Source organism: Oncorhynchus mykiss, chromosome 25, assembly GCF_013265735.2.
Source record: "Oncorhynchus mykiss isolate Arlee chromosome 25, USDA_OmykA_1.1, whole genome shotgun sequence".
Lineage (NCBI taxonomy): Eukaryota > Metazoa > Chordata > Actinopteri > Salmoniformes > Salmonidae > Oncorhynchus > Oncorhynchus mykiss.
In genome coordinates, this window is record NC_048589.1 from 45,993,721 (window position 1) to 46,016,951 (window position 23,231).

The window sequence follows — 23,231 nt, forward strand, 5'->3', positions numbered from 1 at the left end:
GACAATAGAGACTGTAGCACTCTGACTAGACAATAGAGACTGTAGCACTCTGACTAGACAATAGAGACTGTAGCACTCTGACTGTAGACAATAGAGACTGTAGCACTCTGACTAGACAATAGAGACTAACACTCTGACTAGACAATAGAGACTGTAACACTCTGACTAGACAATTGAGACTGTAGCACTCTGACTGTAGACAATAGAGACTAACACTCTGACTGTAGACAATAGAGACTGTAACACTCTGACTAGACAATAGAGACTGTAGCACTCTGACTGTAGACAATAGAGACTAACACTCTGACTGTAGACAATAGAGACTGTAAAACTCTGAGTAGACAATAGAGACTGTAAAACTCTGACTAGACAATAGAGACTGTAACACTGACTAGACAATAGAGACTGTAACACTCTGACTAGACAATAGAGACTGTAACACTGACTAGACAATAGAGACTGTAACACTGACTAGACAATAGAGACTGTAGCACTCTTGACTAGACAATAGAGACTGTAGCACTCTGACTGTAGACAATAGGGACTGTAACACTGACTAGACAATAGAGACTGTAACACTGACTAGACAATAGAGACTGTAGCACTCTGACTAGACAATAGAGACTGTAACACTCTGACTAGACAATAGAGACTGTAACACTGACTAGACAATAGAGACTGTAACACTGACTAGACAATAGAGACTGTAACACTGACTAGACAATAGAGACTGTTGCACTCTGACTAGACAATAGAGACTGTAACACTCTGACTAGACAATAGAGACTGTAACACTCTGACTGTAGACAATAGGGACTGTAACACTGACTAGACAATAGAGACTGTAACACTGACTAGACAATAGAGACTGTAGCACTCTGACTAGACAATAGAGACTGTAACACTCTGACTAGACAATAGAGACTGTAGCACTCTGACTAGACAATAGAGACTGTAACACTGACTAGACAATAGAGACTGTAGCACTCTGACTAGACAATAGAGACTGTAACACTCTGACTGTAGACAATAGGGACTGTAACACTGACTAGACAATAGAGACTGTAACACTGACTAGACAATAGAGACTGTAGCACTCTGACTAGACAATAGAGACTGTAACACTCTGACTAGACAATAGAGACTGTAACACTGACTAGACAATAGAGACTGTAACACTGACTAGACAATAGAGACTGTAGCACTCTGACTAGACAATAGAGACTGTAACACTGACTAGACAATAGAGACTGTAACACTGACTAGACAATAGAGACTGTAGCACTCTGACTAGACAATAAAGACTGTAACACTGACTAGACAATAGAGACTGTAACACTGACTAGACAATAGAGACAGTAGCACTCTGACTAGACAATAGAGACTGTAGCACTCTGACTAGACAATAGAGACTGTAACACTCTGACTGTAGACAATAGAGACTGTAACACTCTGACTGTAGACAATAGAGACTGTAACACTCTGACTGTAGACACTAGGGACTGCAGCACTCTGACTGTAACACTCTGACTAGACAATAGAGACGGTACCACTCTGACTAGACAATAGAGACTGTAGCACTCTGACTGTAGACAATATAGACTGTAGCACTCTGACTGTAGACAATATAGACTGTAGCACTCTGACTGTAGACAATAGAGACTGTAGCACTCTGACTGTAGACAATATAGACAGTAGCACTCTGACTAGACAATAGAGACTGTAACACTCTGACTGTAGACAATAGAGACTGTAACACTCTGACTAGACAATAGAGACTGTAACACTCTGACTGTAGACAATAGAGACTGTAGCACCCTGACTGTAGATAATAGAGACTGTAGCACCCTGACAGTAGACAACAAGAGTGTGTTTAGAAGTTAACAAGAAGACTATAATGTGTTAATCCATTTCCCTTTTCCTCAGTACTCTGAAGAGCTCTAAGAGTATAATGTGTTAATCCATTTCCCTTTTCCTCAGTACTCTGAAGAGCTCTAAGAGTATAATCTGTTAATCCATTTCCCTTTTCCTCAGTACTCTGAAGAGCTCTAAGAGTATAATGTGTTAATCCATTTCCCTTTTCCTCAGTACTCTGAGGAGCTTTGTATTCTGAAGCTGTCAGCCTGTATTATTCCGGAACAAACACAATGTAATGACATTTCTTTATGTCATTAAATGCAGGTCTCTGACCCTCTCTCTCTCTGCCTCCGTCTCTGAGTTGATGACTCATGGTGCAATCATAACTGTCACGCCCTGACCATAGAGAGCCTTTTTAATTTGAGAACAAGGCTACCTAAATTCTACCTGCACATTGATTGTAAGTACCCACTCGAGCAAAACATTGGACCACTGCTACTCTAACCTCCGCAATGCATACAAGGCCCTCCCCCATCCTCCCTTCGGCAAATCTGACCATGACTCCATCTTGTTGCTCCCCTCCTATAGGCAGAAACTAAAACAGGAAGGGCACGTATTTAGGTCTATCCAATGCTGATCTGACCAAACAGATTCCACGCTTCAAGATTGCTTCGATCATGTGGACTGGGATATGTTCCAGGTAGCTTCAGACAATAACATTGACGTATACACTGACTCGGTCAGTGAGTTTATTAGGAAGTGCATTGGAGATGTTGTACCCACTGTGACTATTAAAACCTACCCTAACCAGAAACTGTGGATTGATGGCAGCATATGCACAAAACTGAAAGTGCGAACCTCTGCTTTAAATCATGTCGGTTAGCTGCTCAGATAGCAGATGTTTGAAGTTGGTGAGGGAGATAAAAGTCTCCAACTTCAGCGATTTTTGCAATTCGTTCCAGTCACAGGCTGCAGAGAACTGGAATGAAAGGCGGCCAAATGAGGTGTTGGCTTTAGGGATGATCAGTGAGATACACCTGCTGGAGCGCGTGCTACGGGTGGGTGTTGCCATCGTGACCAGTGAACTGAGATAAGGCGGAGCTTTACCTAGCATGGACTTGTAGATGACCTGGAGCCAGTGGGTCTGGCGACGAATATGTAGCGAGGGCCAGCCGACTAGAGCATACAGGTCGCAGTGGTGGATGGTATAAGGTGCTTTAGTGACAAGGATCGGTAGGATAGTCAGTTTTACTAGGGTAAGTTTGGCGGCGTGAGTGAAGGAGGCTTTGTTGCGGAATAGCCGACTCTAGATTTGATTTTAGATTGGAGATGTTTGATATGAGTCTGGAAGGAGAGTTTACAGTCTAGCCAGACACCTAGGTACTTATAGACGTCCACATATTCTAGGTCGGAACCATCCCGGGTGGTGATGTTAGTCGGGCGTGTGGGTGCAGGCAGCGATCGGTTGAAAATTATGCATTTGGTTTTACTAGCGTTTAAGAGCAGTTGGAGGCCACGGCAGGAGTGTTGAATGGCATTGAAGCTCGTTTGGAGGTTAGATAGCACAGTGTCCAAGGACGGGCCGGAAGTATACAGAATGGTGTCGTCTGCGTAGAGGTGGATCAGGGAATCGCCCGCAGCAAGAGCAACATCATTGATATATACAGAGAAAAGAGTCGGCCTGAGAATTGAACCCTGTGGCACCCCCATAGAGACTGCCAGAGGACCGGACAGCATGCCCTCCGATTTGACACACTGAACTCTGTCTGCAAAGTAGTTGGTGAACCAGGCAAGGCAGTCATCAGAAAAACCGAGGCTACTGAGTCTGCCGATAAGACTATGGTGATTGACAGAGTCGAAAGCCTTGGCAAGGTCGATGAAGACGTCTGCACAGTACTGTCTTTTATCGATGCCGGTTATGATATCGTTTAGTACCTTGAGCGTGGCTGAGGTGCATCCGTGACCGGCTCGGAAACCAGATTGCACAGCGGAGAAGGTACGGTGGGATTCGAGATGGTCAGTGACCTGTTTGTTGACTTGGCTTTCGAAGACCTTAGATAGGCAGGGCAGGATGGATAAAGGTCTGTAACAGTTTGGGTCCAGGGTGTCTCTCCCTTTGAAGAGGGGGATGACTGCAGCAGCTTTCCAATCCTTGGGGATCTCAGACGATATGAAAGAGAGGTTGAACAGGCTGGTAATAGGGGTTGCGACAATGGCAGCGGATAGTTTCAGAAATAGAGGGTCCAGATTGTCAAGCCCAGCTGATTTGTACAGGTCCAGGTTTTGCAGCTCTTTCAGAACATCTGCTATTTGGATTTGGGTAAAGGAGAACCTGGAGAGGCTTTGGCGAGTAGCTGCGGGGGGGGCTGAGCTGTTGGCCGAGGTTGGAGTAGCCAAGAGGAAGGCATGGCCAGCCGTTGAGAAATGCTTGTTGATGTTTTCGATAATCATGGATTTATCGGTGGTGACTGTGTTACCTAGCCTCGGTGCAGTGGGCAACTGGGAGGAGGTGCTCTTGTTCTCCATGGACATCACAGTGTATAGCCCACCCAATTTTCACTACCTCATCCCCATACTGTTTTTATTTATTTACTTTTCTGCTCTTTTGCACACCAACATCTCTACCTGTACATGACCATCTGATCATTTATCACTCCAGTGTTCATCTGCAAAATTTGTATTATTTGCCTACCTTCTCATGCCTTTTGCACACAATGTATATAGACTCTCTTTTTTTCTACTGTGTTATTGACTTGTTAATTGTTTACTCCATGTGTAACTCTGTGTTGTTGTCTGTTCACACTGCTATGCTTTATCTTGGCCAGGTCGCAGTTGCAAATGAGAACTTGTTCTCAACTAGCCTACCTGATTAAATAAAGGTGAAATAAATAAAATAAAAACAACCTCCATCCCCCAGTAAGAGCATTGAAGATGGGTTGTGGCTGGGTCTTCCAGCATGACAACAACCCGAAACACACAGCCAGGGAAACTAAGGAGTGGCTCCGTAAGAAGCATCTAAAGGTCCTGGAGTGGCCTAGCCAGTCTCCAGACCTGAACCCAATAGAAAATCTTTGGTGGGAGCTGAAAGTCCGTATTGCCCAGCGACAGCCCCGAAACCTGAAGGATCTGGAGAAGGTCTGTATGGAGGAGTGGGACAAAATCCCTGCTGCAGTGTGTGCAAACCTGGTCAAGAACTACAGGAAACGTATGATCTCTGTATTTAAAAACAAAGGTTTCTGTACCAAATATTAAGTTCTGCTTTTCTGATGTATCAAATACTTATGTCATGCAATAAAATGCAAATTAATTACTTAAAAATCATACAATGTGATTTTCTGGATTTTTTTCTGGATTACAGACCTCTACATGCTTTGTAAGTAGGAAAACCTGCAAAATCGGCAGTGTATCAAATACTTGTTCTCCCCACTGTAGGTCCTGTACTCTATACCATCTACTGCATCTTGCCTATGCCGTTCAGCCATCACTCATCCATATATCTTATGTACATATTATTATTAATTCCTTTGCACTTGTGTGTATTAGGTAGTTGTTGGGGAATTGTTAGATTACTTGTTAGATATTACTGTACTGTCGGAACTAGAATGACAAGCATTTCGCTACACTCGCATTAACATCTGCTAACCATGTGTATGTGACCAATAAAATTTGATTTGATTTAATTTGACTCTCTCTACCTCTCCTTCTTCTTTCAGTTAAATTCAAAGGGCTTTATTGGCTTGGGAAACATATGGTAACATTGCCAAAGCAAGTGAGGTAGATAATAAACAAAAGTGATATAAACAATAACAATGAACAGTAAACATTACAATCATAAAAGTTCCAAAATTATTACGTGAAAATGGTTCAAGTACAAACGGGAAAATAAATAAGCATAAATATGGGTTGTATTTACAATGGTGTGTGTTCTTCACTGGTTGCCCTTTTCTCGTGGCAACAGGTCACAAATCTTGCTGCTGTGATGGCACACTGTGGTATTTCACCCAGTAGATTTGGGAGTTTATCAAAATTGGGTTTGGTTTTTAGTTATTTGTAGGTCTGTGTAATCTGAGAGAAATATGTGTCTCTGCTATGGTCATACATTTGGCAGGAGGTTTGGAAGTGCAGCTCAGTTGGGTCTAATTGTGTTTCTGTCCTGGGGCTCTGTAGGGTGTGTTTGTGTTTGTGAACAGAGCCCCAGGACCAACTTGCTTAGGGGACTCTTCTCCAGGTTCATCTCTCTGTAGGTGATGGCTTTGTTATGGAACGTTTGGGAATCGCTTCCTTTTAGGTGGTTGTAGAATTTATAGGCTCTTTTCTGGCTTTTGATCATTTGTGGGTATCGGCCTAATTCTGCTCTGCATCTATTATTTGGTGTTCTACGTTGTACACGGAGGACATTTTTTCTCTCTCTCTCTCTGCCTCTCTCTCTCTTACTCTCTCTGCCTCCCTCCCTCCCTCCCGCTCTCTCTACTAATTTACAGTAGCTATAAAAAGAGCCTTTCGGTTTGTGTTGGCCTGGGATTCAAATAAATCACTCATGATAATTGGGTTGGGAGTCTATCTCTGTCAAGTTGCTGAGTGTCTTAATTTCTCTAAATCTTCCTGTTCATCAACGGTAGCACGATTTCTGCTGTACTATCATCAGAACCATGACATAGCACTTCAGAACCATGACATAGCACTTCAGAACCATGACATAGCACTTCAGAACCATGACATAGCACTTCAGAACCATGACATAGCACTTCAGAACCATGACATAACACTTCAGAACCATGACATAGCACTTCAGAACCATGACATAGCACTTCAGAAACATGACATAGCACTTCAGAACCATGACATAACACTTCAGAACCATGACATAGCACTTCAGAAACATGACATAGCACTTCAGAACCATGACATAGCACTTCAGAACCATGACATAGCACTTCAGAACCATGACATAGCACTTCAGAACCATGACATAGCACTTCAGAACCATGACATAGCACTTCAGAACCATGACATAGCACTTCAGAACCATGACATAGCACTTCAGAACCATGACATAGCACTTCAGAACCATGACATAGCACTTCAGAACCATGACATAGCACTTCAGAACCATGACATAGCACTTCAGAAACATGACATAGCACTTCAGAACCATGACATAGCACTTCAGAACCATGACATAGCACTTCAGAACCATGACATAGCACTTCAGAACCATGACATAACACTTCAGAATCATGACATAGCACTTCAGAACCATGACATAGCACTTCAGAACCATGACATAGCACTTCAGAACCATGACATAACACTTCAGAACCATGACATAGCACTTCAGAACCATGACATAGCACTTCAGAACCATGACATAGCACTTCAGAAACATGACATTATTAGTCCTAACCCATGTCTGCTATACTGTTGTCTGTGTGTAGCTCCTACTGACCTCTTGTCAGGTTGCCCTGAAAACACAGAACCCCTTGTTGTTGTTTTTGTTAGTGTGTGGACTCATCTCGGGCCCCATGCTCTCTGGGCTGTTATGTGTGGGAGCAGACGGACAAAAAGAGTGTTTTAACCTCAACAATCTTTCCTAGTTAAACAATTTATTGGATTTTTTTATGGATTTATTTATTCTTTATTTATTCAGGGAAAAACCCATTGAGACCAGGGTTTCATTCACAAAAGTTCCCTGATCACAGTAACACAAGAATCAAATACAATATGACATACGATATCATGAGATGTTCCTAACCTGTACTGTGTGTTCTCAAAAACCAACATAGTCTCAGAAAACGTTGTATTATTCTGTATGTAATGCTATGTTACATATCACCTAGTACTAAACAGTAGTATCACCGAGTACTAACCAGTAGTATCACCTAGTACTGACCAGTAGTATCACCTAGTACTAACCAGTAGTATCACCGAGTACTAACCAGTAGTATCACCTAGTACTAACCAGTAGTATCACCTAGTACTAACCAGTAGTATCACCTAGTACTAACCAGTAGTATAACCTAGTACTAACCAGTAGTGTCACCGAGTACTAACCAGTAGTATCACCTAGTACTAACCAGTAGTATCACCTAGTACTAACCAGTTTAATTACCTAGTACTAACCAGTAGTATCACCTAGTACTAACCGGTAGTATCGCCTAGTACTAAACAGTAGTATCACCTAGTACTAACCAGTAGTGTCACCGAGTACTAACCAGTAGTATCACCTAGTACTAACCAGTAGTATCACCTAGTCCTAACCAGTTTAATTACCTAGTACTAACCAGTAGTATCACCTAGTACTAACCAGAGGTATCACCTAGTACTAACCAGTAGTATCACCTAGTACTAACCCATAGTGTCATCTAGTACTAACCAGTAGAATCACAGAGTACTAACCAGTAGTATCACCGATTACTAACCAGTTTGATTACCTAGTGCTAACCAGTTTAATTACCTAGTACTAACCAGTAGTATCACCTAGTACTAACCAGTAGTATCACCGAGTACTAACCAGTTTGATTACCTAGTACTAACCAGTAGTATCACCGAGTACTAACCAGTTTGATTACCTAGTACTAACCAGTAGTATCACCGAGAACTAACCAGTTTGATTACCTAGTACTAACCAGTAGTATCACCGAGTACTAACCAGTAGTATCACCTAGTACTAACCAGTGGTATCACAGAGTACTAACCAGTTTGATTACCTAGTACTAACCAGTAGTATCACCTAGTACTACCCATTTTGATTACCTAGTACTAACCAGTTTGATTACCTAGTACTAACCAGTAGTATCACCGAGTACTAACCAGTTTGATTACCTAGTACTAACCAGTTTGATTACCTAGTACTAACCAGTTTGATTACCTAGCACTAACCAGTTTGATTACCTAGTACTAACCAGTTTGATGACCTAGTACTAACCAGTAGTATCACCAAGTACTAACCAGTTTGATTACCTAGTACTAACCAGTTTGATTACCTAGAACTAACCAGTTTGATGACCTAGTACTAACCAGTAGTATCACCTAGTACTAACCAGTTTGATTACCTAGTACTAACCAGTTTGATTACCTAGTACTAACCAGTTTGATTACCTAGTACTAACCAGTTTGATTTCCTAGTACTAACCAGTTTGATTACCTAGTACTAACCAGTTTGATTACCTAGAACTAACCAGTAGTATCACCAAGTACTAACCAGTTTGATTACCTAGTACTAACCAGTAGTATCACTGAGTACTAACCAGTAGTATCACCGAGTACTAACCAGTTTGATTACCTAGTACTAACCAGTAGTATCACCGAGCACTAACCAGTTTGATTACCTAGTACTAACCAGTAGTATCACCGAGCACTAACCAGTTTGATTACCTAGTACTAACCAGTAGTATCACCGAGTACTAACCAGTTTGATTACCTAGTACTAACCAGTTTGATTACCTAGCACTAACCAGTTTGATGACCTAGTACTAACCAGTAGTATCACCTAGTACTAACCAGTTTGGTTACCTAGTACTAACCAGTAGTATCACCGAGTACTAACCAGTAGTATCACCAAGTACTAACCAGTTTGATTACCTAGTACTAACCAGTAGTATCACCGAGCACTAACCAGTTTGATTACCTAGTACTAACCAGTAGTATCACCGAGCACTAACCAGTTTGATTACCTAGTACTAACCAGTAGTATCACCGAGTACTAACCAGTTTGATTACCTAGTACTAACCAGTTTGATTACCTAGCACTAACCAGTAGTATCACCTAGTACTAACCAGTTCTGTTACCTAGTACTAACCAGTTTGATTACCTAGTACTAACCAGTTTGATTACCTAGTACTAACCAGTTTGATTACCTAGTACTAACCAGTTTGATTACCTAGTACTAACCAGTTTGATTACCTAGTACTAACCAGTTTGATTACCTAGTACTAACCAGTTTGATTACCTAGAACTAACCAGTTTGATTACCTAGAACTAACCAGTTTGATTACCTAGTACTAACCAGTTTGATTACCTAGTACTAGCCAGTTTCATTACCTAGTACTAACCAGTTTGATTACCTAGTACTAACCAGTTTGATTACCTAGTACTAACCAGTTTGATTACCTAGTACTAACCAGTTTGATTACCTAGTACTAACCAGTTTGATTACCTAGCACTAACCAGTTTGATTACCTAGTACTAACCAGTTTGATTACCTAGTACTAACCAGTTTGATTACCTAGTACTAACCAGTTTGATTACCTAGCACTAACCAGTTTGATTACCTAGTACTAACCAGTTTGATTACCTAGTACTAACCAGTTTGATTACCTAGTACTAACCAGTTTGATTACCTAGTACTAACCAGTTTGATTACTTAGTACTAACCAGTTTGATTACCTAGTAAAAACCAGTTTGATTACCTAGTACTAACCAGTTTGATTACCTAGTACTAACCAGTTTGATTACCTAGTACTAACCAGTTTGATTACCTAGTACTAACCAGTTTGATTACCTAGTACTAACCAGTTTGATTACCTAGTACTAACCAGTTTGATTACCTAGTACTAACCAGTTTGATTACCTAGTACTAACCAGTTTGATTACCTAGTACTAACCAGTTTGATTACCTAGTACTAGCCAGTTTGATTACCTAGAACTAACCAGTTTGATTACCTAGTACTAACCAGTTTGATTACCTAGTACTAACCAGTTTGATTACCTAGTACTAACCAGTTTGATTACCTAGTACTAACCAGTTTGATTACCTAGAACTAACCAGTTTGATTACCTAGTACTAGCCAGTTTGATTACCTAGAACTAACCAGTTTGATTACCTAGTACTAACCAGTTTGATTACCTAGTACTAACCAGTTTGATTACCTAGTACTAACCAGTTTGATTACCTAGTACTAACCAGTTTGATTACCTAGTACTAACCAGTTTGATTACCTAGTACTAACCAGTTTGATTACCTAGTACTAACCAGTTTGATTACCTAGTACTAACCAGTTCTGTTACCTAGTACTAACCAGTTTGATTACCTAGTACTAACCAGTTTCATTACCTAGTACTAACCAGTTTGATTACCTAGTACTAACCAGTTTGATTACCTAGTACTAACCAGTTTGATTACCTAGTACTAACCAGTTTGATTACCTAGTACTAACCAGTTTGATTACCTAGTACTAACCAGTTTCATTACCTAGTACTAACCAGTTTCATTACCTAGTACTAACCAGTTTGATTACCTAGTACTAACCAGTTTGATTACCTAGTACTAACCAGTTTGATTACCTAGTACTAACCAGTTTCATTACCTAGTACTAACCAGTTTGATTACCTAGTACTAACCAGTTTGATTACCTAGTACTAACCAGTTTGATTACCTAGTACTAACCAGTTTGATTACCTAGTACTAACCAGTTTCATTACCTAGTACTAACCAGTTTGATTACCTAGTACTAACCAGTTTGATTACCTAGTACTAACCAGTTTGATTACCTAGTACTAACCAGTTTGATTACCTAGTACTAACCAGTTTGATTACCTAGTACTAACCAGTTCTGTTACCTAGCACTAACCAGTTTGATTACCTAGCGTTGTACTTCCACCTGAAATTGTTTTAATTCGTGCTGTCTCTTCCTCAGGGCTCCCCCTCGCTGTGTCTGCCGGGAGGGACAGAGACTGTCTACAGGCTGGGGACACCTGCTCCAGTGATGACGCGTGCAGCCCTCGTCTGCGGACGCTGAGACAGTGTGTGGCGGGGGACGGCAGCGTGAAGCTGGGCCCTGGGGCCAGGAACCAGTGTGAGAACGCAGTCACGGCCCTGCTGTCCTCCCCGCTGCACGGCTGCCAGTGTAAACGAGGCATGAAGAGAGAGAAGAACTGCCTCAGTATCTATTGGAGCCTGCACCAGTCTGTCCTGCATGGTGAGACTATAACACCTAACCCTAATCTATATTACCAGTCTGTTTAACACCTAGCCCTAATCTATATTACCAGTCTGTTTAACACCTAGCCCTAATCTATATTACCAGTCTGTTTAACACCTAGCCCTAATCTATAGCACCAGTCTGTTTAACACCTAGCCCTAATCTATATTACCAGTCTGTTTAACACCTAGCCCTAATCTATATTACCAGTCTGTTTAACACCTAGCCCTAATCTATAGCACCAGTCTGTTTAACACCTAGCCCTAATCTATAGTACCAGTCTGTCCTACATGGTGAGATTATAACACCTAACCCTACTCTATATTACCAGTCTGTTTAACACCTAGCCCTAATCTATATTACCAGTCTGTTTAACACCTAGCCCTAATCTATAGCACCAGTCTGTTTAACACCTAGCCCTAATCTATATTACCAGTCTGTTTAACACCTAGCCCTAATCTATATTACCAGTCTGTTTAACACCTAGCCCTAATCTATAGCACCAGTCTGTTTAACACCTAGCCCTAATCTATAGTACCAGTCTGTCCTACATGGTGAGATTATAACACCTAACCCTAATCTATATTACCAGTCTGTTTAACACCTAGCCCTAATCTATATTACCAGCCTGTTTAACACCTAGCCCTCATCTATAGTACCAGTCTGTATAACACCTAGCCCTAATCTAGAGTACCAGTCTGTATAACACCTAGCCCTAATCTATATTACCAGTCTATATAACACCTAATCCTAATCTATAGTACCAGTCTGTTTAACACCTAGCCCTAATCTATAGCACCAGTCTGTCCTGCATGGTGAGACAATAACACCTAACCCTAATCTATATTACCAGTCTGTTTAACACCTAGCCCTAATCTATAGCACCAGTCTATATAACACCTAGCCCTAATCTATAGTACCAGTCTGTCCTACATGGTGAGATTATAACACCTAGCCCTAATCTATATTACCAGTCTATATAACACCTAGCCCTAATCTATAGTACCGGTCTGTCCTACATGGTGAGATTATAACACCTAGCCCTAATCTATATTACCAGTCTATATAACACCTAGCCCTAATCTATAGTACCAGTCTATATAACACCTAGCTCTAATTTATAGTACCAGTCTATATAACACCTAGCCCTAATCTATAGTACCAGTGTGTCCTACATTGTGAGATTATAACACCTAGCCCTAATCTATAGTACCAGTCTATATAACACCTAGCCCTAATCTATAGTACCAGTCAATATAACACCAACCCTAATCTATAGTACCAGTCTATATAACACCTAGCCCTAATCTATAGTACCAGTCTATATAACACCTAGCCCTAATCTATAGTACCAGTCTATATAACACCTAACCCTAATCTATAGTACTAGTCTATATAACACCTAGCCCTAATCTATAGTACCAGTCTATATAACACCTAGCCCTAATCTATACTACCAGTCTATATAACACCTAGCCCTAATCTATAGTACCAGTCTATATAACACCTAGCCCTAATCTATAGTACCAGTCTATATAACACCTAGCCCTAATCTATAGTAGCAGTCGATATAACACCTAGCCCTAATATATCGTACCAGTCTGTCCTACATGGTGGGATTATAACACCTAGCCCTAATCTATAGTACCAGTCTGTCCTACATGGTGGGATTATAACACCTAGCCCTAACCTATAGTACCAGTCTGTCCTACATGGTCAGATTATAACACCTAGCCCTAATCTATAGTACCAGTCTATATAACACCTAGCCCTAATCTATAGTAGCAGTCGATATAACACCTAGCCCTAATATATCGTACCAGTCTGTCCTACATGGTGGGATTATAACACCTAGACCTAATATATCGTACCAGTCTGTCCTACATGGTCAGATTATAACACCTAGCCCTAATCTATAGTACCAGTCTGTCCTACATGGTGAGATTATAACACCTAGCCCTAATCTATAGTACTAGTCTATATAACACCTAGCCCTAATCTATAGTACCAGTCTATATAACACCTAGCCCTAATCTATAGTACCAGTCTATATAACACCTAGCCCTAATCTATACTACCAGTCTATATAACACCTAGCTCTTATCTATAGTACCAGTCTATATAACACCTAGCCCTAATCTATAGTAGCAGTCGATATAACACCTAGCCCTAATCTTTAGTACCAGTCTATATAACACCTAACCCTAATCTATAGTACTAGTCTATATAACACCTAGCCCTAATCTATAGTACCAGTCTATATAACACCTAGCCCTAATCTATACTACCAGTCTATATAACACCTAGCCCTAATCTATAGTACCAGTCTATATAACACCTAGCCCTAATCTATATTACCAGTCTATATAACACCTAGCCCTAATCTATAGTACCAGTCTATATAACACCTAGCCCTAATCTATAGTAGCAGTCGATATAACACCTAGCCCTAATATATCGTACCAGTCTGTCCTACATGGTGGGATTATAACACCTAGCCCTAATCTATAGTACCAGTCTGTCCTACATGGTGGGATTATAACACCTAGCCCTAACCTATAGTACCAGTCTGTCCTACATGGTCAGATTATAACACCTAGCCCTAATCTATAGTACCAGTCTATATAACACCTATTCCTAATCTATAGTACCAGTCTATATAACACCTAGCCCTAATCTATAGTAGCAGTCTATATAACAACTAGCCCTAATCTATAGTACCAGTCTGTCCTACATGGTGAGATTATAACACCTAGCCCTAATCTATAGTACCAGTCTATATAACACCTAGCCCTAATCTATAGTACCAGTCTATATAACACCTAGCCCTAATCTATAGTACCAGTCTATATAACACCTAGCCCTAATCTATTGTACCAGTCTATATAACACCTAGCCCTAATCTATAGTAGCAGTCGATATAACACCTAGCCCTAATCTTTAGTACCAGTCTATATAACACCTAACCCTAAACTATAGTACCAGTCTATATAACACCTAGCCCTAATCTATAGTACCAGTCTATATAACACCTAGCCCTAGTCTATAGTACCAGTCTATATAACACCTAGCCCTAATCTATAGTACCAGTCTATATAACACCTAGCCCTAATCTATAGTACCAGTCTATATAACACCTAGCCCTAATCTATACTACCAGTCTATATAACACCTAGCCCTAATCTATAGTACCAGTCTATATAACACCTAGCCCTAATCTATATTACCAGTCTATATAACACCTAGCCCTAATCTATAGTACCAGTCTATATAACACCTAGCCCTAACCTATAGTACCAGTCTATATAACACCTAGCCCTAATCTATAGTACCAGTCTGTTTTACATGGTGATAATGGGGGGTGGGGGTGACAAGGGGGGACATGGGGATTACGTGTCTTTTGTCGAGCAAAACGTTTTGTGGAAGGTACTACTCAGCGGGGGGTGGAAGGTACTACTCAGCGGGGGGTGGAAGGTACTACTCAGCACACAGCGGGGGGTGGAAGGTACTACTCAGCGGGGGGTGGACGGTACTACTCAGCGGGGGGTGGAAGGTACTGCTCAGCACACAGCGGGAGGTGGAAGGTACTACTCAGCACACAGGTCCCCTCGCGCCCTCAACTTTGTTGAGATAAATTGAGTTTCCTTGTAGGCCTCTTTAGCAGGGAAACTGTGAAGCCAGCTGTACAGCCTGTTGCCTGTTTCTGAGTACTTTTTTTAAAGAATGAGAAGCAACGTTTTCTGTTTTCTGCTTTTCATTAAATCATGCAAAGCTGTTCTTTATATAGCCAAAAATGCATGTATTCAAATGTGCTGAATATTATATAGGTTGTAGTATACCAAATGTATATTAGTTATGAAAATATACAGAATATTATATATAGGCTTATATATAGGCTATAGTATACTGAATTCATATCAGTTATGAAAATAAATAGGATATTATATATAGGCTATAGTATACTGAATTTATATCTGTTGTGAAAATAAATATAATATATATAGGCTATAGTATACTGAATTTATATTAGTTATGAAAATAAACAGAATATTATATATAGGCTATAGTGTACCGAATTCATCAGGATGTCTTGCTCCCAGACAGACTAAACAACTTCTTTGCTCGCTTTGAGGACAATACAGTCACGTTCGTTGTATGGAGGAGACCAAGGGGCAGCGTGAGATGAATACATCTTCTTTAATGAGATGAAGAACACTTAAACAAACTTACAAAACACCAAAACGACCGTGAAGCTATATATGATAAGTGCAGACACAGGCAACTAACAGATAGACAATGACCCATGAATTACCCTAGGAATATGGCTGCCTAAATATGGTTTCCAATCAGAGACAACGATAAACAGCTGCCTCTAATTGAGAACCAATCTAGGCAACCATAGACATACAAAACACCTAGACTAGTACCCACCCCATGAACATTCAAAACCCCTAGACAGTACAAAAACATACAGTGCCTTGCGAAAGTATTCGGCCCCATTGAACTTTGCGACCTTTTGCCACATTTCAGGCTTCAAACATAAAGATATAAAACTGTATTTTTTTGTGAAGAATCAACAACAAGTGGGACACAATCATGAAGTGGAATGACATTTATTGGATATTTCAAACTTTTTTAACAAATCAAAAACTGAAAAATTGGGCGTGCAACATTATTTGAAGGCGGGGTCAGTATCATCCAGAAGGCGAGGACAGCAAGGTCAGTACAGGTGCATCAAAGCTGGGACCGTGAGACTGAAAAACAGCTTCTATTTCAAGGCCATCAGACTGTTAAACCCCCCCCCCCCCCCCCCCCCGTTCAGCTGAAAAGGTGGCGCAGGGAATTCAAAATTATTCTTTAGAAATATTTAACTTTCACACATTAACAAGTCCAATACCTCAAATGAAAGATAGACATCTTGTTCATATACCCATCAAATCAGATTTTTAAAATGTTTTACAGCGAAAACACAACATATATTTATGTTAGACCACCACCAAATCAAAGGAAAAACGCAGCCATTTTCTCCAGCCAAAGATAAAATCACAAAAGCAGGATTAGAGATAAAATGAATCACTAACCTTTTGAAAATCTTCATCAGATGACAGTCATATGACATGTTACACAGTACATTTATGTTTTGTTCGATAATATGCATTTTTATATCCACAAATCTCGGTTTACATTGACGCCATGTTCAGAAAATCCTCCAAAATATCCGGAGGAATTATAGAAAGATAACAGAAATACTCATCATAAACTTTGACTAAAGATACATGTTCTACATATAATTAAAGATACACTGGTTCTTAATGCACACTCTGGGTCAGACTTTTTTAAAACGTTACGGAATCTGAGACGGCGCTCAGACGTAAATATATTTCTCCGCCATGTTGGAGTCAACAGAAATACGAAATTACATCATAAATATTCCCTTACCTTTGATGATCTTTCATCAGAATGCAAGGAGTCCTAGTTCCACAATAAATCGTTGTTTTGTTCCATGATGTCCAATACTAGTGTCCAAGTAGCTGCATTTGCTAGCACTTTCAGCTCACGTGTCCCCTAAAAACTGACTGCTGGTCCAAGATAACTCGCACGAAAACTTCCAAAAGATATATTCCAGGTCGAATAAACTTGTCAAACTAAGTAGAGAATCAATCTTCAGGATGTTATTATCATATATATCCAATAACGTTCCAACCGTATCATACGTTTTCATCTGGGGCCGAATGGAACAGCGGTAGCACCCACAGAGAAATGCGCCACAGGAAAATGGCAGTCTGTCGGGACACTGACTATTTCCCCTCCCATTCGGTCAAAGTTCACAGCAAATGCTCCATTCCACTTTCTACTGAATGAGGACATCTTGTGGAAGGCGTAGGAAGTGCTCCCTGATCCATATCTTGTTGGGAAAGGAGGGGGTGATGACATCAAATTTGTCCCAACTTTCAGAATTTCACTTCTTGTTGTACTTGGTACTTGATTGCCTGCCCTATGAGTTCTGTTATACTCACAGACATAATTCAAACAGTTTTAGAAACTTCAGAGTGTTGTCTATCCAATAGTAATAATAATATGCATATATTAGCAATCTAGGACAGAGTTTGATGCAGTTCACTATGGGCACGCAATTCATCCAAAGTGAAAATACTGCCCCCTATCCTCAACAAGTTTTAAACAGCCACCACTAACATTGAGTGGCTGCTGGCAACATTCTGACTCAACTCTTTAATAACACTTTAATTACGGAAAAATGTATGTAAAAATGTATCACTAGCCACTTTAAACGATGCAACATAATGTATAATGTTTACATACCCTACATTACTCATCTCATCTCATATGTATATACTGTACCCTATACCATCTACTGTATCTTGCCATCTTTATGTAATACATGTATCACTAGCCACTTTAAACTATGCCACTTTGTTTACATACCCATCTCATATGTATATACTGTACTCGATATCATCTACTGTATCTTGCCATCTTTATGTAATACATGTATCACTAGCCACTTTAAACTATGCCACTTTGTTTACATACCCTACATTACTCATCTCATATGTATATACTGCACTCAATACCATCTACTGTATCTTGCCATCTTTATGTAATACATGTATCACTAGCCACTTTAAACTATGCCACTTTGTTTACATACTCATCTCATATGTATATACTGCACTCAATACCATCTACTGTATCTTGCCTATGCCGTTCTGTACCATCACTCATTCATATATCTTTATGTACATATTCTTCATCCCTTTACACTTGTGTCTATAAGGTAGTTGTTGTGGAATTGTTAGGTTAGATTACTCGTTGGTTATTACTACATTGTCGGAAATAGAAGCACAAGCATTTCGCTACACTCACATTAACATCTGCTAACCATGTGTATGTGACAAATAAAATTTGATTTGAATTTATATACTAAAATTTGACTGAATTTATATCAGTTATGAAAATAGTTAAATCGAGTACAGGCTTAATTGAATGACAGAAACAGAATATAATAAGGAATTTTATTGAATAGTTTTGGGTAGGCCTCATCTCAGGAAGCCATTGAATTACAAGAAAATAAAGCTATTTAGCTTTTGATCCTGTTTTAAAATGCTTTAGGCCTATATGTTTACCCTGTATATTTGGGTCCATCCTTTTCTTCGGGTATGAGATATCCAAACATTGTTTAAAACTCTGGCGTATCACAATAACTATTCACTTTACTGTCATTCTGTAAATCATTCTCTGAATCAGCTTGTTGAAACAGGGCTCAAGTTCAATGTCTAATTTCACAGATAAATTGTTATTATTGAAACAACACTGCCATTATTAATACAAGGACCTAAAAGTGTTTTATGTCACACCAGTTTTGACAAGTAAAATGTTATTAAAATGTTTAATTTGCCATGACAGCCAAAAGACAGATCTAGTTTCAGGAAGTTAAATGTAAAACTCTAAGGAAGACTATTTTATTAACTTGAGATTCTCACCAAGACAGTCAGACAAACTAAAGAAGCGTCACCTCCAAACCACTCTTCTCTACTCCTTCCACCTCTCATCTCTTTTGGTGATCTCACAGTGGAACCACCTCATCTCTTTTGGTAACCTCACAGTGGAACCTCCTCATCTCTTTTGGTGACCTCACAGTGGAACCACCTCATCTCTTTTGGTGACCTCACAGTGGAACCACCTCATCTCTTTTGGGGACCTCACAGTGGAACCTCCTCATCTCTTTTGGTGACCTCACAGTGGAAACATCTCATCTCTTTTGGTGACCTCACAGTGGAACCACCTCATCTCTTTTGGTGACCTCACAGTGGAACCACCTCATCTCTTTTGGTGACCTCACAGTGGAACCACCTCATCTCTTTTGGGGACCTCACAGTGGAACCACCTCATCTCTTTTGGTGACCTCACAGTGGAACCTCCTCATCTCTTTTGGTGACCTCACAGTGGAACCACCTCATCTCTTTTGGTGACCTCACAGTGGAACCACCTCATCTCTTTTGGGGACCTCACAGTGGAACCACCTCATCTCTTTTGGTGACCTCACAGTGGAACCACCTCATCTCTTTTGGGGACCTCACAGTGGAACCACCTCATCTCTTTTGGTGACCTCACAGTGGAACCACCTCATCTCTTTTGGTGACCTCACAGTGGAACCATCTCATCTCCTTTGGTGACCTCACAGTGGAACTGTCACTTATACTCCCTCTCCGGGCTCTAGGTCATCAGGCTGCTGTTTATCCCACACACCTGTCACCATCGTAATGAGTAATTGCGCCTCATGACACTCACCTGGACTCCATCACCTCCTTGATTATCTTTCCTACAGTGGCTTACGAAAGTATTCACCCCCTTAGCATTTTTCCTATTTCATTGCCTTACAGCCTGGAATTAGATAGATTTTTTGGGGGGGTTGTATCATTTGATTGACACAGCATACCTATACCTATACCCATACCACTTTGAAGATGCAAAATATTTTTTATTGTGAAACAAACAAGAAATAAGACCAATAAACTGAAAACTTGAGCGTGTATAACTATTCACCCCCCCCCCCCCCCCCCCCCCCCCCAAGGTCAATAGTTTCTAGAGACACCTTTTTTACAGCTGCACATCTCGTGGGGTATAGGAAAAATGCCAAGGGGGGTGAAAACTTTTGCAAGACGCTGTGTATCTGTCACTCTCCTTCGTTCCTCAGGTGTTATTGACTGTTTTCATGTTGGTGAGTTGTTTGTGTTTTGTGTTCTATTGTTTTGTTTATTTGCTAAAACACTCACTCCCTGTACCTGCTTAGCGACTCTCAGCGCACTCATTACAAGAATACTATTATTAACTTAAGATTCTCACCAAGACAGGCAGATAGACAAACAATAGAGTGGGCTTGGCTATACATTGCACAAGAAGAGTAAAGACTATTTTAAGAGAGAGAAGATAATTCATGCTAATGTATGCTGCTATTGAACAATAACTAGGCCCATTGGATTACCTTTGAAATGATCTTCTTTGAACTGCCGGATTGTTATAAATGGCTTGGATGGATGGATTTGATTGTCCAGCATATTGAAGTCGTTCATATGCTAATAATCCACACGGCTACCCGGCATTCATTATTCTTAGAGGAGCAGAACAAGCAATGGAACATTGATTGATTCTGGCTTAGAAAAAATATCCTGGCGCATGATAGGATCGACATTTTATTATTATAATTCATTATTTATTCCTTCTGGAATATATGCTTTAGAACGCAGCGGTCACATGACGCTCACTGGCGGGGTCCAAAAGGAAGGATGAATACCCGGATCTTTCAGTGGCCAGAAAATCAAAATGGAGGAGCTCCTGATATACTTTCAGGCAACATGGGGAGAACATCAAGATGGAGGAGCTCCTGATATACTTTCAGGCAACATGGGAGAACATCAAGATGGAGGAGCTCCTGATATACTTTCAGGCAACATGGGAGAACATCAAGATGGAGGAGCTCCTGATATACTTTCAGGCAACATGGGAGAACATCAAGATGGAGGAGCTCCTGATATACTTTCAGGCAACATGGGAGAACATCAAGATGGAGGAGCTCCTGATATACTTTCAGGCAACATGGGAGAACATCAAGATGGAGGAGCTCCTGATATACTTTCAGGCAACATGGGAGAACATCAAGATGGAGGAGCTCCTGATATACTTTCAGGCAACATGGGAGAACATCAAGATGGAGGAGCTCCTGATATACTTTCAGGCAACATGGGAGAACATCAAGATGGAGGAGCTCCTGATATACTTTCAGGCAACATGGGAGAACATCAAGATGGAGGAGCTCCTGATATACTTTCAGGCAACATGGGAGAACATCAAGATGGAGGAGCTCCTGATATACTTTCAGGGGAGAACATCAAGATGGAGGAGCTCCTGATATACTTTCAGGGGAGAACATCAAGATGGAGGAGCTCCTGATATACTTTCAGGGGAGAACATCAAGATGGAGGAGCTCCTGATATACTTTCAGGGGAGAACATCAAAATGGAGGAGCTCCTGATGTACGGGGAGAACGCCGGACCCATTGGAAGAAATCCTACTCTTATCCAGTGCATTCGGAAAGTATTCAGACCCCTTTCCACATTTTGTTACGTTACAGCCTTATTCTAAAATTGATGACATTTTATTTTTCGCTCATCAATCTACACTCAATACCCCATCATGACAAAGCAAAAACAGATTTTTAGAATTTTTCACAAATGTATTAAAAATACCAAACTGAAATATCACATTTGCACAAGTATTCAGACCCTTTACTCAGTACTTTGTTGCACCTTTGGCAGCAATTACAGCCTCAAGTCTTTTTGGGTATGACACTACAAGCTTGGCACACCTGTATTTGGGGAGTTTCTCCCATTCTTCTTTGCAGATCTTCTCATGCTCTGTCAGGTTGGATGGGGAGCGTTGCTGCACAGCTATTTTCAGGGCTCTCCAGAGATGTTTGATTGGGTTCAAGTCCGGGCTCTGGCTGGGCCACTCAAGGACATTCAGAAACTTGTCCCGAACCCACTCTTGCGTTGTCTTGGATGTGTGCTCAGGGTCGTTAACCTGTTGGAAGGTGAACCTTTGCCCCAGTCTGAGGTTTTGAGCGCTCTGGAGCAGGTTTTAATTAAGGATCTCTCTGTACTTTACTCTGTTCATCTTTACCTCGATCCTGACTAGTCTCCCAGTTCCTGCCGCTGAAAAACATCCCCACAGCATGATGCTGCCACCACCATGCTTCACCGTAGGGACGGTGCCAGGTTTCCTCCAGACTTGACGTTTGACATTCAGGCCAAACCGTTCAATCTTGGTTTCATCAGACCAGAGAATCTTGTTTCTCATGGTCTGAGAGTCTATAGGTGCCTTTTGGCAAACTCCACGTGGCCTGTCATGTGCCTTTTACTGAGGAGTGGCTTCCTGCTGGCCGTTGTACTGTAAAGGCCTGATTGATGGAGTGTTGCAGAGATGGTTGTCCTTCTGGAAGGTTCTCCCATCTTCACAGAATAACTTTGGGTCTCTGTCAGAGTGACCATTGGGTTCTTGGTCACCTCCCCGACCAAGGTCCTTCTTCCCCGATTGCTCAGTTTGGCCGGCCGGCCAGCTCTATGAAGAGTCTTGGTGGTTCCAAACTTCTTCCATTTAAGATTAATGGAGGCCACTGTGTTCTTGGGGACCTTCAATGCTGCATAAATATTTTGGTAGCCTTCACCCAGATCTGTGTCTCGACACAATCCTGTCTCTGAGCTCTACAAACAATTCCTTCGACCTCTTAGCTTGGTTTTTGGTCTGACATGCACTGTCAACTTGTGGGACCTTATATGTAGACAGGTGTGTGCCTTTCCAAATCATGTGCAATCAACTGAACTTGCCACAGGTGGACTCCAATCAAGTTATAGAAACATCAAGGATGATCAATGGAA

The 23,231-nt window shown here is 40.9% G+C and overlaps 1 protein-coding gene across 1 annotated transcript in view; it reads left to right on the forward strand.

Annotated features, from left to right (window-relative positions):
• The first annotated feature begins 8,858 nt into the window (after window positions 1–8,858).
• The window catches only part of LOC110512895 (GDNF family receptor alpha-4-like), a 32,834-nt gene continuing 18,461 nt past the window's right edge, over window positions 8,859–23,231 (forward strand). Inside the window, exons 1-3 of the mRNA XM_036962749.1 lie at window positions 8,859–8,866; window positions 9,006–9,037; window positions 11,494–11,775. Of these exons, the coding sequence (XP_036818644.1) occupies window positions 8,859–8,866; window positions 9,006–9,037; window positions 11,494–11,775 (322 nt within the window). The remainder of the gene's footprint in view (window positions 8,867–9,005; window positions 9,038–11,493; window positions 11,776–23,231) is intronic.